This window comes from Rhinolophus ferrumequinum, chromosome 3 (genome assembly GCF_004115265.2).
Source record: "Rhinolophus ferrumequinum isolate MPI-CBG mRhiFer1 chromosome 3, mRhiFer1_v1.p, whole genome shotgun sequence".
Lineage (NCBI taxonomy): Eukaryota > Metazoa > Chordata > Mammalia > Chiroptera > Rhinolophidae > Rhinolophus > Rhinolophus ferrumequinum.
The window spans coordinates 68,175,381-68,189,471 of NC_046286.1; the positions used below are offsets into that span (position 1 = coordinate 68,175,381).

A 14,091-nucleotide genomic window follows, 5' to 3' on the forward strand; every position below is an offset into this window, starting at 1 on the left:
GAGTTTTGTTTTGTTTTGTTTTTTAAAGTAATTTCTTTTTAATTGGGGAATATTGGGGAACAGTGTGTTTTTCCAGGGCCCATCAGCTCCAAGTCTTTGTTTATCCTTCAATCTAGTTGTGGAAGGCGCAGCTCAGCTCTAAGTCCAGTTGCTGTTTTCAGTCTTTAGTTGCAAGGGGCATAGCCCACCATCCCATGCAGGAATTGAACCGGCAACCTTGTTGAGAGCTCTTTGAGCCTGAGTGCTCTAACCAACTGAGCCATCTGGCTGCCCCTCCAGAAACTCAGTGGCAGCTCAGCGGCAGCTCGTGGTCTTCAATCTAGTTGTGGAGGGAGCAGCTCACTGACCCATGTGGGAATCGAACCAGCAACCCTGTTCAAAACTCGCACTCTAACCCACTGAGCCATCCGGCCGCCTCTGTTGAGTGAGTTTTTGATGACAGTTTGGGTATACTGGTTTATACCGACTTCTTCTAGTCTATAACTTATGCTAATGCTGAACGTAGCCTTGAACGTTACAAAGAACATTAGGTGATTTGGGTACTCTTAATTGTTTTATTCATATATAATGTTTTCATATTGTAGAAAATTTAGAAAATAAATGTATAAATAAAATAAAAATCACTTGTGATCCCATGTCGTAGAAATAAACTCTTTAAACATTTTTTTCTTCATATCTATATGTATCCTCTATATTCTGCTTTAAAATGAAATAATATTGGCTCCTTTCCATAAAGACATGTGGCATAGACACTTCAGCCCTGATGTTGCCCAGATTCTGACCAAGGGGCGGAGAGGCCCCTCTCTTCACCCTAAGTTTGTTACTTGGCTAGCCTTTCTGATCTGACTAATCGTGTGGACTCTGGAGCCTGAGTTTATACCCAGTTCTACCACCTACTATAACTCTATGGCTTTCAACCATTTCTTTGAGGTTCACATATAGTAATAAGAGATCCAACTCCCTCCCCCGTCCCACCCAAATAGTCTTCTAAAACAGGACCTTAACTTTTTGGGAATATGTATCACATTGCATGGAGATAGCATAGTTTGACTATTCTTCTCTAATTTAGATTGTTTCCAAATATTCAGAATTAAAATACTTGGATTTTGTGTAGAGGTCACTTGGGAAGTTATAAACTATGAATGAGTACTCGCAACTTTTTCCAAAATCTAAACCTCATCCATTCAGTTTTATTTTTGTAAGTTGTTTTGAGGAGGTGGTGGTCAGTCTCACAAACCAGCTATGGCGCCAAGCAAACCCCAGGATTTAGGCCCATCATTGGAGGGAACACCCTTCAACTTCTGCAGAGTGAGGCGCTTTCAGTCTAAGGAAAGGAGGAAATGATACATAGTTTAGTCATCATATGCTTGGGCAATTAAATTACAGTTCAAAGGAAGAAAAAGGTAAACAATGTGTGGTACCCATTTTTGAAGAGCAGACAAATTCCCTGTGGGGAAACTTCCTCTTTTCACATTCTTTCCACACCCCTCCCCCTTTGAAGTTAGGTAGCAGTTTAAGGTAACTCACCTTGTACTACTGTGGCTCTCTGCCCACCAGTCCCCAAAACACCATATGGAGCTGAATCATAAAAGCAAGGTTGTAGTTTTTCTCTTAAAGATTGACTTTTATTTCTTTTCATTTTAATTAAAAACAAAACAAAATAGAACTCTGAACTCTCATCATCCACCTACAGCAACCATCAACATTTTCCCATTTTTTTCACTTACTCTTTTCCCTTCCTTTTCTGCTGACATACATATTTGAAATCTCAGACCTCATGTCATCATGTCATTTCAGCCCTACACATGTCAGTAGGCATCCTTAAAAAAAGACATTTTCTTACATAACCTCAGTACCGTTATCACAACTAATAAAGTGAATAGTACTTCCTTGATATTTTTTAACACCCCAATTATCTCTTTAAAGTAGTTTTATAAGATTGGGTTTTTCAAATCAGGATCCAAACAAGATTCACGTGGTTGTTGTGATTCTTAAGTTCCTTTAATCTAAAATAAATACTTTTTAAAATGTTCGTTCATACAATTCATTGTTGAAGAAACTGGGTCAATTACCCTAGACTGTCACAGCCTGAATTCAGCTTATGGCTTCTTTGTGGTGTCAGTAAACTTGTGCCTCAACCCCCTGCCTTTCCTGTAGACTGAAGTTAGACCAAAAGACATGATGAGATTTGGAGTCAATTATTTATTCATGTGTTTCACTTTTTGGCAATAGTACTTCATAGGGGTTGGTGCGTAGAACACGTTTTGTCCTCTCAGGAGACACATAATATCTGTTTGTCTCACTTGCAGTCATGATGAGATTCATCAGTGAGTTCAGATGGTGACACACCTGATACTTCCGTCTTAAAGTTCTTCCTCAATGTTCTACCCAGTGGTTTTCCATCTATTTATGACCAATGCCAGAGGCAGTGATTAGGAATCTGTTCATTTTAGCAGAAGAATGTTGTTAAAGTATCTAAAGGGAGATCTGACAGGGCAGAGTTCAGGTGTTTTTTCAAGATTAAGCACAAATACACGTGTTAAAAAAATCAAAGAGGTGAGACAAAAATGTTCTTAGCATTCTAAAGTTGTAATACAGAATTGTATACCTGAAACCTATGTAACTTTACTAACTGTTGTCACCCTAATAAACTTTAATTAAAAACAAACAAAATTCTAAAGCCGTTGCTGGATCATCTGGGAACTGCAGTCTGGGATCCACCATCAGTTGAATAGCCTTAAGGAAAATCCATATACATTTAGTTTTCTCATCTGTAAATTGGGGCACATGTTTTGAAACTCCCACAGATTCAATGTCCTATGCTCCTTTTAGACAAATGTGAGAAACTTGGAAAATGGTGTGGTACAAAGATTTTAGAATAAAAAATGGCCTCCTTTATTAGTTGTCATTTCATATAGATAGTTTCAATGCAAATTTGTATAAATACTTTATTCAATTAAAATAATTTAAATAGACGAAACATACAGATGACAAAATCCAAATAGTATAGAAATATATAAAATAGAAAATAAAAGCCCTTTCATTTCCACCTCCTCAATTTTACCCCCTGCCAAACTTAACCAGACTAATAGATTTTTTTTCAATTTTTTATTTAAACTTTTTATTCTGAGATACACATGCAGTTGTAAGAAATAATACAGAGAGATGTTCTGTACCCTTTACCTAGTTCCCCCAGTGATAACATCTTGCAAAACTATATTATAATATCACAACCAGGATATTGACATTGATACACAAGATACAGGACCTGAACTGATACATTTTTAAACACGTTTTATCGTCTTCCTGTCTGTGATTCTTAATTAGAGTTATCCTGTGCAAGTTAAGCTACCTGAGTATTAGCAGTAAGGCCATGAGAATAGTGCTTCTCTGTTGTTTTGCATTTGCACTCATATGCCTTATTCAATACGTGATCTATAGGTATTTTCTCTCCCTAGTAGTTTTCCATTTTCCCTTTTGGCATATTTCTAGTTCTTTTTCCCTCCAGCTTTACTGACATATAATTGACATTGTGTAAGTTTAAATCTGCAACGTGTTGATTTGATACATTTATAGAATATGAAATTATCACCACCATAGCATTAATACCTCCGTCACCTCGCATAATTAACATTTCTTTTTTATGGTGAGAACATTTAAGATCTATTGTCTTAGAAACTTTCAATTCTAAAATATAGTATTGTGAACTCTATTCTTTGAAGTCGTCAAAACTGTGGAAGAACAATAGGATAAAAATTCCTGATGTAGTTGATGCCCTTGGAATAAACTTATCATATTACAGCTTGCCACAGAAAACTCCATAAATAGTCTACTTCCATAGGCAAGACTGAAATGATAACTTCTGATGACAGTTTGCTTTTTAATAAATTGGGACTCAGCAGTTCCTTTCAAGATTTTTGGCAGAACAAAGACTCAATAGAATTTCATTTTGATACTTAATGGAAAAGGGAAATTTTTCCAAGGAGGCACAGATCCGCCAACACAAAGTAGTGATGGGAGGTTTGAAGCCTTAAACCTGTTCATATTCTGCCAGTATCACTGGGTGAAATGAGTTTCCTTTGGGCTTTACAAGTGATTGGAAAAAAGTATAATGACAGCGTTGAATAAAAGTGACACGCTGGGATATTCCTTTGTCATGATGTCACTTAAAAAATTTAGAATACAATAATCATGTGTAGGTTGATTCACATATAATTGCTCCTCATTTTATATTTAGCTGTGTTTTCTAAAAAAAGTTTTTTCTTGTTCTTATTAAAGCAGAATTTCATAGTACTAAGAATAGAGGCATTTAAATGTTTACCGGCAATGTCTTGGTGGCTTAGTTATGTGTATATTTATATGCACAATCATTTGTACACTAGTTATCCTAGTGTTGCTCAAAATTAATGCCTCCAAAGGTGGGGCAAGTCATAGAAATGAGTGGCCAGTATCTGATGGCAAGCTAGGGCTTTGTCTCTTTTAAAGTGGCAGCTACTTCATCATTAGCCCTGTGAGAATGCCTGCTGGTATAGTTGCCATGTCTTCCAGTTTTCAAGATATACTGTACATTGGATTTTTGTTATTAAAGCCTTTAAAAGCAGGCAAATAATTCAAATTTTAAATGAAAACCCAGTGCATTATGTGTTTCTGCACCATATGTTTCACTATTGTATAAATTTCATTTAATTCTCAACGATTTTGTACTGCTACATAGCCCAAGAAATTTAGCTGTCACCTCGAACTTAACCCAACTTTTGCCCCCAAACCTGTGGGCTCTCTGCGTTTTCCTTTCTGTCTACATGAGCCGCTGTTCTAATCATTTCTGGACTCAAAATTTCAATGTTTATTTCTCTTCTTGTCTTTCCCACTATAATTAGTGAAAATCTGAGTCTGTCGATTTTTTTCTTGTAAAATTTCCTGTTTTTCTTCCCTTCCCTTCCCATTCCAGTTACCCCATTCCTAGCCCTCATACGCCTCCTCTGACCCAGATTCTCCCTGCGTTCTAGTTCCTGTCATTATCCAACCAGGTTGACCCTCTTTTTCAAATACCTCTTTCATTATCTCCCTTTTGTAAAACTTCTATGGGTCCCTGTTGCCTACCATATAAATTCCACAACTTCTTCTCCCTACATCTCCTTCTTTCATAGTCATTTTATCTTAGCTGTCCATCTACATTTCCCCCCGGCTAGTCTCTAACCACTTCTTAAGGTCAACTCTCCTCCCCCAATCCAATCTCCTGGCCAGGGCTGCCCAGAATCTTGTGGGAGTTTCTGGATAATGCGTGCATCCTATCCCTAGACCTTGTCTGATGAAATGAGGTAGATTCTGGAGTTCTTTGCCCCATCCCACCATACTTTTTTTTATTTTATTTTGACGAGGCCTTCATTATTATTTGAGCTGCAAGAAGGAAGTGGAGTAAAGGAAGCTCCCAGGTGACTCCTCTAGCTAGGGAAGAGGAAGGGGAAGGAAGAAGGCTGCCTTGGTCTTCAGATTCTCAGTATGCCCTAGTGGGGGCTTTGATGGAGAGGCCATGTTTGACTACTTTAGAGAGTTCCTTCTCCAACTGATTTCTGGAGCAGAAATTCTTACTTTGTTTATGTGAAGCCATACTAACCACAAGCATTTTGCAATTTGAATGCAATGTATGCTCATTTGCCTTGCAGCCCACCCACTTATGCGTGCCACTAGATATTTGAGTGATTAACTTGGTCACTTTAATCCACTGGAACAACTTGTTGGTCAATGGATGAACTTCCCGATTCAGAGAAGCCTTAAGAAAATTTCTTGTTTTATTGAAGTAGTGATAATTCACTGAAATAGATTCTCTCTTGTCTTACTCAGCACTTGATTTAATCTCCCGAAATGGCACATAGCACCCAGTGTTGTAGTTATTTGAACATGTGACTATCTCCTGTTGTACTCCGAGTTCTGTGTAATAGCCACTGCTGTTTTCTGGTGTCTCCAATAGCACCATGTCTGGTGCCTGACAAGCATTCAATACAGGAGATCTTTGACATTCTCTAATGATTCACCCTGAGTCTATCAGAAACCATCAAATCTGTGACCGTCATTAACTGAGACATGAATGTCCAGTGACTGCTAGTCCCCAGATAGACAGGCTCTTAAAACCCTCTCAGCCTGTCTCAGATTCGACCAGTGGCATGCATTTTGCATATTATCTTGTTTAATCAGCACAGTCACCCTCTGAAGTAAGCAATATTATTTTCTCCATTGCAAATTTCTACATGATATTGGCTTGCTAATAGACAAAACCACAAATGGCAAATCTGTAAATGCCAAGGGCCTACTGTGCAAGTTTGGATGGGTAAATAGATGATTAGAAAAAAAATAATATGATTAAATGATGTGTTTGCTAAGGGCTTTCCATTCTAAAATATGAAACATTTGATCAACAATGTTCAGAAGGTTAAACTGGGAAACGAGATGAAATAACCTGAAACAGTAGATACTGTTTAATAATTTAATCTTATTTTTTTTTAATTTTTTTAGCTTTTCCCTCTCTCTGAAGAAGGTTCTTATCAATAAAAACTAATTTCACTTCTTTTATCCTCTTTCCTTTAACAGGTGATGGCTGTGGGCACATAGTGACCTATAAGGACAGTGGCACCATGACATCTAAGAATTATCCAGGGACTTACCCCAATCACACTGTTTGTGAAAAGACGATCACAGTACCGAAGGGGAAGAGATTGATTCTGAGGTTAGGGGATTTGGATATTGAGTCCCAGACCTGTGCTTCTGACTATCTTCTCTTCACCAGCAATTCTGATCAGTATGGTAAGAAAAGAGATCTAGGTTTCTATGAGCATGAAAACATTTGTGGTTGTGGGGGAAGGGCTGCAAGTTGTGTGTTTCTGAGTATGATAGCCTGGGAACATTAGAAGAGAAACTTGCTTTTTATAGACTCTTGGGGTAGCTCACATGGTACATTTACTTCATAAGTTGCAACAAAGACATCGAAAGAAATGTGAGTGTTAGCCTGGTGTGAGTGTCTCAGGAGCTTTGTTTGAGTTTGTATCTTGCTGGGAAGAGAATTGGAGATGTGTGGCACTTGGCTAAAACCTCTACAGTTCATTCATTCCTGTGACAAATATTTATTGAACAGTGATCACGTGTTCGGGAACTCTGAGAAGAACTGGTAGGATATAGTAGTAACAAAAGTTCCTTCTTCGTGGAGCTTGATTTGGTAGTGAGGGGAGGATGGAAAATAAATGCACCTGTAATGTGAGATAGGGCGTGAGAAAGAAAAGTGAGAATAAGAAAAATAAAGCATCCTAAGGTGACACCGAGCCTGTTTTTGAGTGTGTGCTACTTCAAATGGGATAGTTAGGAAGTCTTTTCCAGTAAGGGGACATTTGAGCAGTGACCCAGATTAAGTGAGGGAGTGGACGATGCACATATGTCCGGGGTCAGAGTTTTCTGGGTAAGGGAACAGCCAGTGCAAAGTACAGTTTCCAAAATAACCATTTGAAATTAAGCTTTTTGTACTTTGGTGTGTGCTGTTATCACACCGGCATCTGAAATCACCATAACAGTGACCCTACAACCCTAAAACCAAGGAAAAGCCTGAGTTTGGACAGTTTGAAAACAAAGATAAAATCTTATATACAGGTTCTTTTGAGATTAGACATTTTCTGAAATTCTCTCTGTATACAACTCCAAAAATGATATAGGTTGTAGGTAAAATTTTATGTGCCTGCTAGTTCTACAGGCAGTTTCTGAAATACACAGCGTTTCAGGCTGTCTTACATTTGGCCCAGAGTTGTTTCCCCACTCTGTGTGCCCTCCCCCACCCACCCCACCCCCCACTATCCCATGGAGGCCCAGAGCAGCCCTGAGACACTATTCAGAGGTCTAAACTTATCAAGGCCCCATGGGGGGTAAAATCTAAGACTTTTCAGCCCTGGGAATATTATGTCTATTTTGATGATGGTTAAATTACTCTGAAAGAGTGAAGATGGTTTCATATAATTGTTTACAATTTTTCAACTCCAGTTTGACTCAAATGGGAAAAATGAGAATTCCAGGGACGCATAAGGCCCCTGCGAACACTTACTGTTCAGTTACCTCTGGTAATCGGATATGTATTAACTTCTGGAGGCACTCTTCAGGGAATCCATCATTAGCCAGGAAATTTCGTTCCCATTCAGAGAAGATTGAGTATCAGAGCCCCAGTATAAAGTGTGTGATGAAGGGTTGCCCATCCAGAACCCGCTTTTCCACTCCACTGTGTCTCTGGGGAACATCTACTTTCCTAGAAGATAAGCAGTTAATTTCTACCTGCTGACAGAGCAGCCGAGGAATCGTTTGGTCCCGTGTCAAATCAAAGGCCAGGGGAGAGCTAGAAAGTAGAGCAAATTGCCCCGAAGCATGATTGGAGAATGCATGTAGCTTTCCCCACTGGGTATTTTCTCCATCGTCTTTGATCCGACACAAATACACAGAACGGAGGCAAGGCATGGGATTAACTACATGTTAGGAGCTAGGTTATGAGGTGGCCATGGTGGGCCTCAGGGGGCTGTCCTCCACATTTCTGGATTCTTGAATTTTCAAGACTTAGTCTCATCCCTGGGAAACGAATAAGCAATTAGAAATTCACTTGTAGTCGTGAAGCCAAGTGAATTAAATTTTCCCTTTAAATTTTTTCTATATACAGTTATGTTTGTCTTTTAGAAACAGAATATATGCTCACTGTAGAAATAAACGTATTTAGTGTCTCTTGTATGCCTGGCATATGCTTGGCCCTTACATAGATTCTTCTGGGATTTTTACATCTACCCTGCAAGGTAAATATTGTTAACTCTTTTGTATAATACAGAACTGCAGCACAGTGAGATTTAAGTAATTTCCCCTAAGATCACACAGCTAGGTAGGGTTGAAAGGAAGATTTATATCTGTCTCTGTGGCTCACAGACATCTGTTTCCAGATATCTGCTCCTCTCTCCTGGTCCCGCCACCCAAAGAAAACCACAGCAAATTATTACCCTTCCCAGGTGACCAGCCCATATTACATCATACAGCAATTTTGTATAAAATGCAGGTGTAGTCAATAGTTTTGGTTGGGGATGTTTTTTTAAGACAAAATATTTAATGATGCTCAGATTTTCTTTTGCGATTGCTTTAAAGATTTTCTGATCAGTCATGCTAACACAAATCTAGCAGACAAGGATAGGAAAAATCAGTAATAAAAGGACTACATGGAAAGGAAATTAGAATATTTCAATCCTATAAGCATATTTAAAAAGAATTAAATAGTTTAGGGACACATGTGGCAAGTGTACACATACATATGCCATATATGTTACATGCAAATGTTTGTACCATTTGTAGTTTTGAATAGTGTTCTGGGAGTAGCCACTTTTTCACATGTATATGTAGTGCTTACAATATTTAATCCACTGACTTGAATATAGATGATACTCAGGGAATAAATGATTTTTAAAGTGAATCGACAAGTTCAGTGACAAGGAACTAGTTAAGTAAAACAAGTTATAGTTACTTGGGATATTTAACAGCTATTTGTTTATAAGACTGTTAACCTAGAAAGCTGCTTATGATATAGTGTTAGGAAAATATAAATATACAGTAATGTTTTAATGATAGAAAAAAACCTTTGAATAAAATAAGAAGATAACTGTAAAATGCTGAAGTATGACTTTATAAGGTTCAGCTATGGGTATTGTCATCTCTTTTTTTCTTTAATAAACATATGTTTCTTAATTAAAAAACAAAAAAAAACAAATAGGTTTCCTTTGACCAAAACCACTAGCTAAACATATATTTTAACATAGTTAAAACAGTTCTCTGGTTGGTTTGAACTTCCCTGAGGAGTGCAGGCATCAAAGAAGGCGGAGGAGGGGGCAGAAGTTCTTTGTCCTGCCCTGGAACTCAGGGAGTGGGCATTCCTTATGGGCTGTTGCCCAGCTCCCTGGAAGGGTGGGAGGCCCCTCTGTAGTCAATGTGGCCACAGAAGCCTGCAGGACTGCGGAGGGAGGGCCCTAGGGTCAGCACAGAGTCCCAGGAACCCACGACACTATTGGGCTGGCAGTGGAGGGGTGTGCCCGCTGAAGTGCAGTGGGGGGGAACGTATGTTCTGGAATACCTCCTGAAATTCCAGTATCCGATGGCTCTAACGATTACATGTGTGGCTGAAACAGCTGAATAGTTTTAGTTGACCCAGCTCAATTTTTTAAATTAACTAATTAGTTGCTAAAATCCACTGCCAAGAGATTTTAAGGCTCAACATTATCAGACTTTTGATTATGGAATTAATGTTTTGAAAAAGAATAATGTTTTCTGGCATTGGTGTTTGTAAGCTCTGCCAAGAGTGGACATACTTGGGAGGTGATTGCATTAACCATTGTGAGTATGCTGAAGTTGTACAGTTTTCGTCATGATGCAGTTCATTTTTAATGGTTCATCCCCATGCCAGTTTTGTTTGGTTGATACACTTGGGGTGCTTTTATAATCCACATTGTGGTAGCAAAATGTACTGTAAGCAATGTGCCCACACCGGCTTTCACAGTAACCAAGCAAAATATGCAATTGATTTCATTGACGTGAAAAGGCCCGGTACATACAAGATGGGGTTATTATTCTTCTGTTTGTTGTGTATTATAATAATGGCTGATATTTCAGATTCAAGCATCAATTAAAAGAATGTACTTAGATATCTATGGCTGAGTTAAGACACTGTCTCTACCCTTGAAACAGCCAAGAAGCAGCAAAGTTGATAAAGTATATCGACCTTACTTTAGAAAATATGTTTTTTAAGAGCAAAATCAGTTTTTAAAGATATTTTTAAAAACAAATTTCACTTTTATACTTAATGAAAATTTTTGGATATAAAATATATATACTGACTTTCCAGATCATGTGTGCTAATATCCTGGTCAAAAAAATCTTTAAGAAGTATCATACTTTACCTAGTAAAGATTGTTTTCACTATAACTGAGGGATTTCTGGAGTTTTGTTTGAGACCAAAATAACTGAAGTAACTGAGACTCCCTCAAAAGAAACACTAATGTCCCTTTTCTTGTGTAGAATCCAATCCAGCATCACGAAAGCATTTAATTGTCATGATTTCTTAGTGTCCTTTAATCTGGAACAGTTTCTCAGTCTTTCTTTGTCTCTGACCAGTTATTTTGTGGAATGTTGCTTGATTTGGGTTGGTTTGATGTTCCCTCGTGATTAAATTCAGAGTATATATTTTTGGCAAACATAACATTATTACTTTTTAAAGTGATCGTGAAGGGTTGTTTACAGCAATTTCCAACATTAGAAATGGTGAGGTCATATATCCCGCCAGGAATAAGAACTAAATCTACAATATGTTTCTTTGCTTCCCTTTATACTGCCTTTGTGGGGTGGACTCTTTTTTTGCGTTCAAAACTACATTTATTTAGGTTATTTCTCATGTCTTCCCCAAACATTTCTCTGTTTTTTGAAGAAGTCAATGTGATATGAGACTTTGAAAAGACTCAACTATGTGGTGATGCCTTCTTTACAGAGGACAATTTTAGAAAAGAAGCTCATCTTATATTTGAATACATAAGACCATAGAAACTTGAGTAAGGTAGCCAAAGCTATTCTAGGGTTGAACAAAATTCACTTTTCACCTGGAATTTTAAGATTCAAACAAGGAGTCTATTTAAATAACATCTCTTTAAATTTAAAATTGTTATACAGTACAGTTCAGATTGCTGCTTCGGTAGGGATTCACAGTCTCCTTTTTGTATTCATGATGTAAAATAAATAAGAGAGTAGTTATATGAAACATTAAAATATATTGAGCTTGGGGGCAAAGTACATACCAATATTGTGTCATACCAATATACCTATATTTAAAATACTAAATATCTAACATTGTTTTGTTTATGACACTGAAGAGGGGAGGCTGTGAATTTATCCTGAAGATCATTATTCTCAACTTTAAAACTCTTTAAAGGTAAAACTCTTTACCTTTACCCCGCCTCTGGTTAGGTTCCATTTCCAGTCCTGATGACCACAAAGGACTTAGAGATTTGAATTCACTCAGAGATTTGTCTCTGCCACCACTGCTCTCTGAGACCCTAGAAGAATTGTCCTTTCTGTTTTCCTGCTATTTCAAGAAGATTGACTGGGTCCCAGTTGTTCTCCTGAAAGCTGACCTTCCCACAGTGGGTGGTGTTTAGGGTTGTTTCTGGTCCCCCTGAAGACCTGCCCGGGGAGTCTCGGTGGGAACCAGGTCCTGGCTCCTCAGAACCTGATCTTGAAGGACTTGATTTTGACGGAGTCTCCTACGCTTCCCCACCTGACTCCCTGTGGACGATGAAACCAGGCCGGCCTTCAACACAGATTGAGATTAAACCGTTTTGTTTCTATCTGGATGTTTTTACTTGTGCTGAAGAGTGTAGACTCTGGAATTAGACTGCCTGGAGCCAAATTCCTCCTTAGTGCTTATTTTTCAATTGCTTAACCTTTAGCAAATCACTTAAATCTTTCTGTATCTCCATTTCCTCACCTTTAAAATGGGCAAAATAATAGTATATACCACCTAGGTGCATATATATATATATATATATATACACACACACACACACACACACACATATATATACATATATATACACACACACATATGTATATATGTATACACATATATATGTATATACATACGTACACGCACACACACACACACACACACAGTGCCAAAAAAATGTGCACACATTTTAAGAAAGGAAAAAACGATTAAAATTGTAATACTCAGTATATACTGATAACAAAAGATGAATACAAGTCACGTTTGACTTCTGCAATTACAAGAGGTGCTCAAAGTGGTTACCATCTGCGTCCAGACACTTCTGATTACGTTGAACTACTGCTTGAGCAACGTTGACCAAAGTGTCTATTTGTATACATTTTTTGGCACCCCCAGCGTGTGTGTGTGTGTATATATATATATATATACTCTTAGATATGTACATATATATGCACATATGTATGTATCTTAAAAGAATGATGCTTGCGTGGCACATAATAAGCACATAGTATATGTTAGCCATCATTCTCACTCCTCTTCCTCCTCCTTCCTCAGTTGTCTTGCATAGTTTATTCTTTGTGTCTGATGTCTAAGAGCAGAGAACACATTGGTCCCCTCTCCATACTTTGAGAACTCTCTTCCCACCAAGCAGAGCCTGAGCTGCAGCAGCACATCCCACCCCACCCCTCCTGGTGCATTCCTGGGGACCTAAATTTGCCCAATCATTTCGAGAACGAGGTAGGGGTTCCATAAGCCAGAACTAGCTGCAAGTACGGGTTTTCTCCATCCAGCCTTGTGAGATGAGCAGAGGACACATATTCCCTAAGCCCATACATGGTTTGGCTTTTTAATTTATTTTCATTGTTACTGTCAGTCCATGTCTTTGCATCAGTTTATTAAAAGAGCTTCCTAATTTTCCCTTCTTCTTTTGCCAGTATTCATTTCCTACAGGCCATCCAAGGTTATCTTGTTAAATATTGTTGTAATAATTTCTTTCTTTCCTTATTTTAAACATTAATAACTGTGCCCCACTGTCTACAGAAACTTGTTAGCCTGGAATTCAGGGCTCACTCACTCTCTTCCCCACTCACATTTCCACTTCATCTCTGAGTTTCCTCATCTCTGTGCCTCTTCCTCAACAGGGCAGTTTCATGCCCTGGTACCCTTTTGATGTTATACCTCCATATGTCCCTCTCTTTCTTCCTGCCCCTGGTTTTCTGCCCCTTCTAACACATGCACGCATGAGTGAAGACAAACCAAATCTGATGCTACCTACCCTAGAACCTTCTCTGATGTCTAGCAGCTCCAGTCCCTGCCTCTTTTGGGCTCATGTTGTTTTTCTAAGCTTTCAGTAGAGCACAAATATCAGACTGAGATAATTATTTTAGCTTCTCTACCAGATAAGGGGTTCCTTGAGTAAGGAATTGCATTTCATTCATCTTTTTAGTGCCCCCTCTTGCTTAGTATAGTCTTGCAATTACCAATTCTCAGTCAATGTTTAATGAATCAAACTGCATGTAGCTTGATTTTGGCAGACATAATTTTAAAAA

The 14,091-nt window shown here is 38.3% G+C and overlaps 1 protein-coding gene across 2 annotated transcripts in view; it reads left to right on the top strand.

Annotated features, from left to right (window-relative positions):
* DCBLD1 (discoidin, CUB and LCCL domain containing 1) overlaps positions 1-14,091 on the top strand; it is a 68,541-nt gene that overhangs the window by 20,427 nt on the left and 34,023 nt on the right. For both annotated transcript variants that reach the window (XM_033102851.1, XM_033102852.1), the window contains exon 2: positions 6,586-6,798. In XM_033102851.1, coding sequence (XP_032958742.1) covers positions 6,586-6,798 — 213 coding nt within the window. The remainder of the gene's footprint in view (positions 1-6,585; positions 6,799-14,091) is intronic.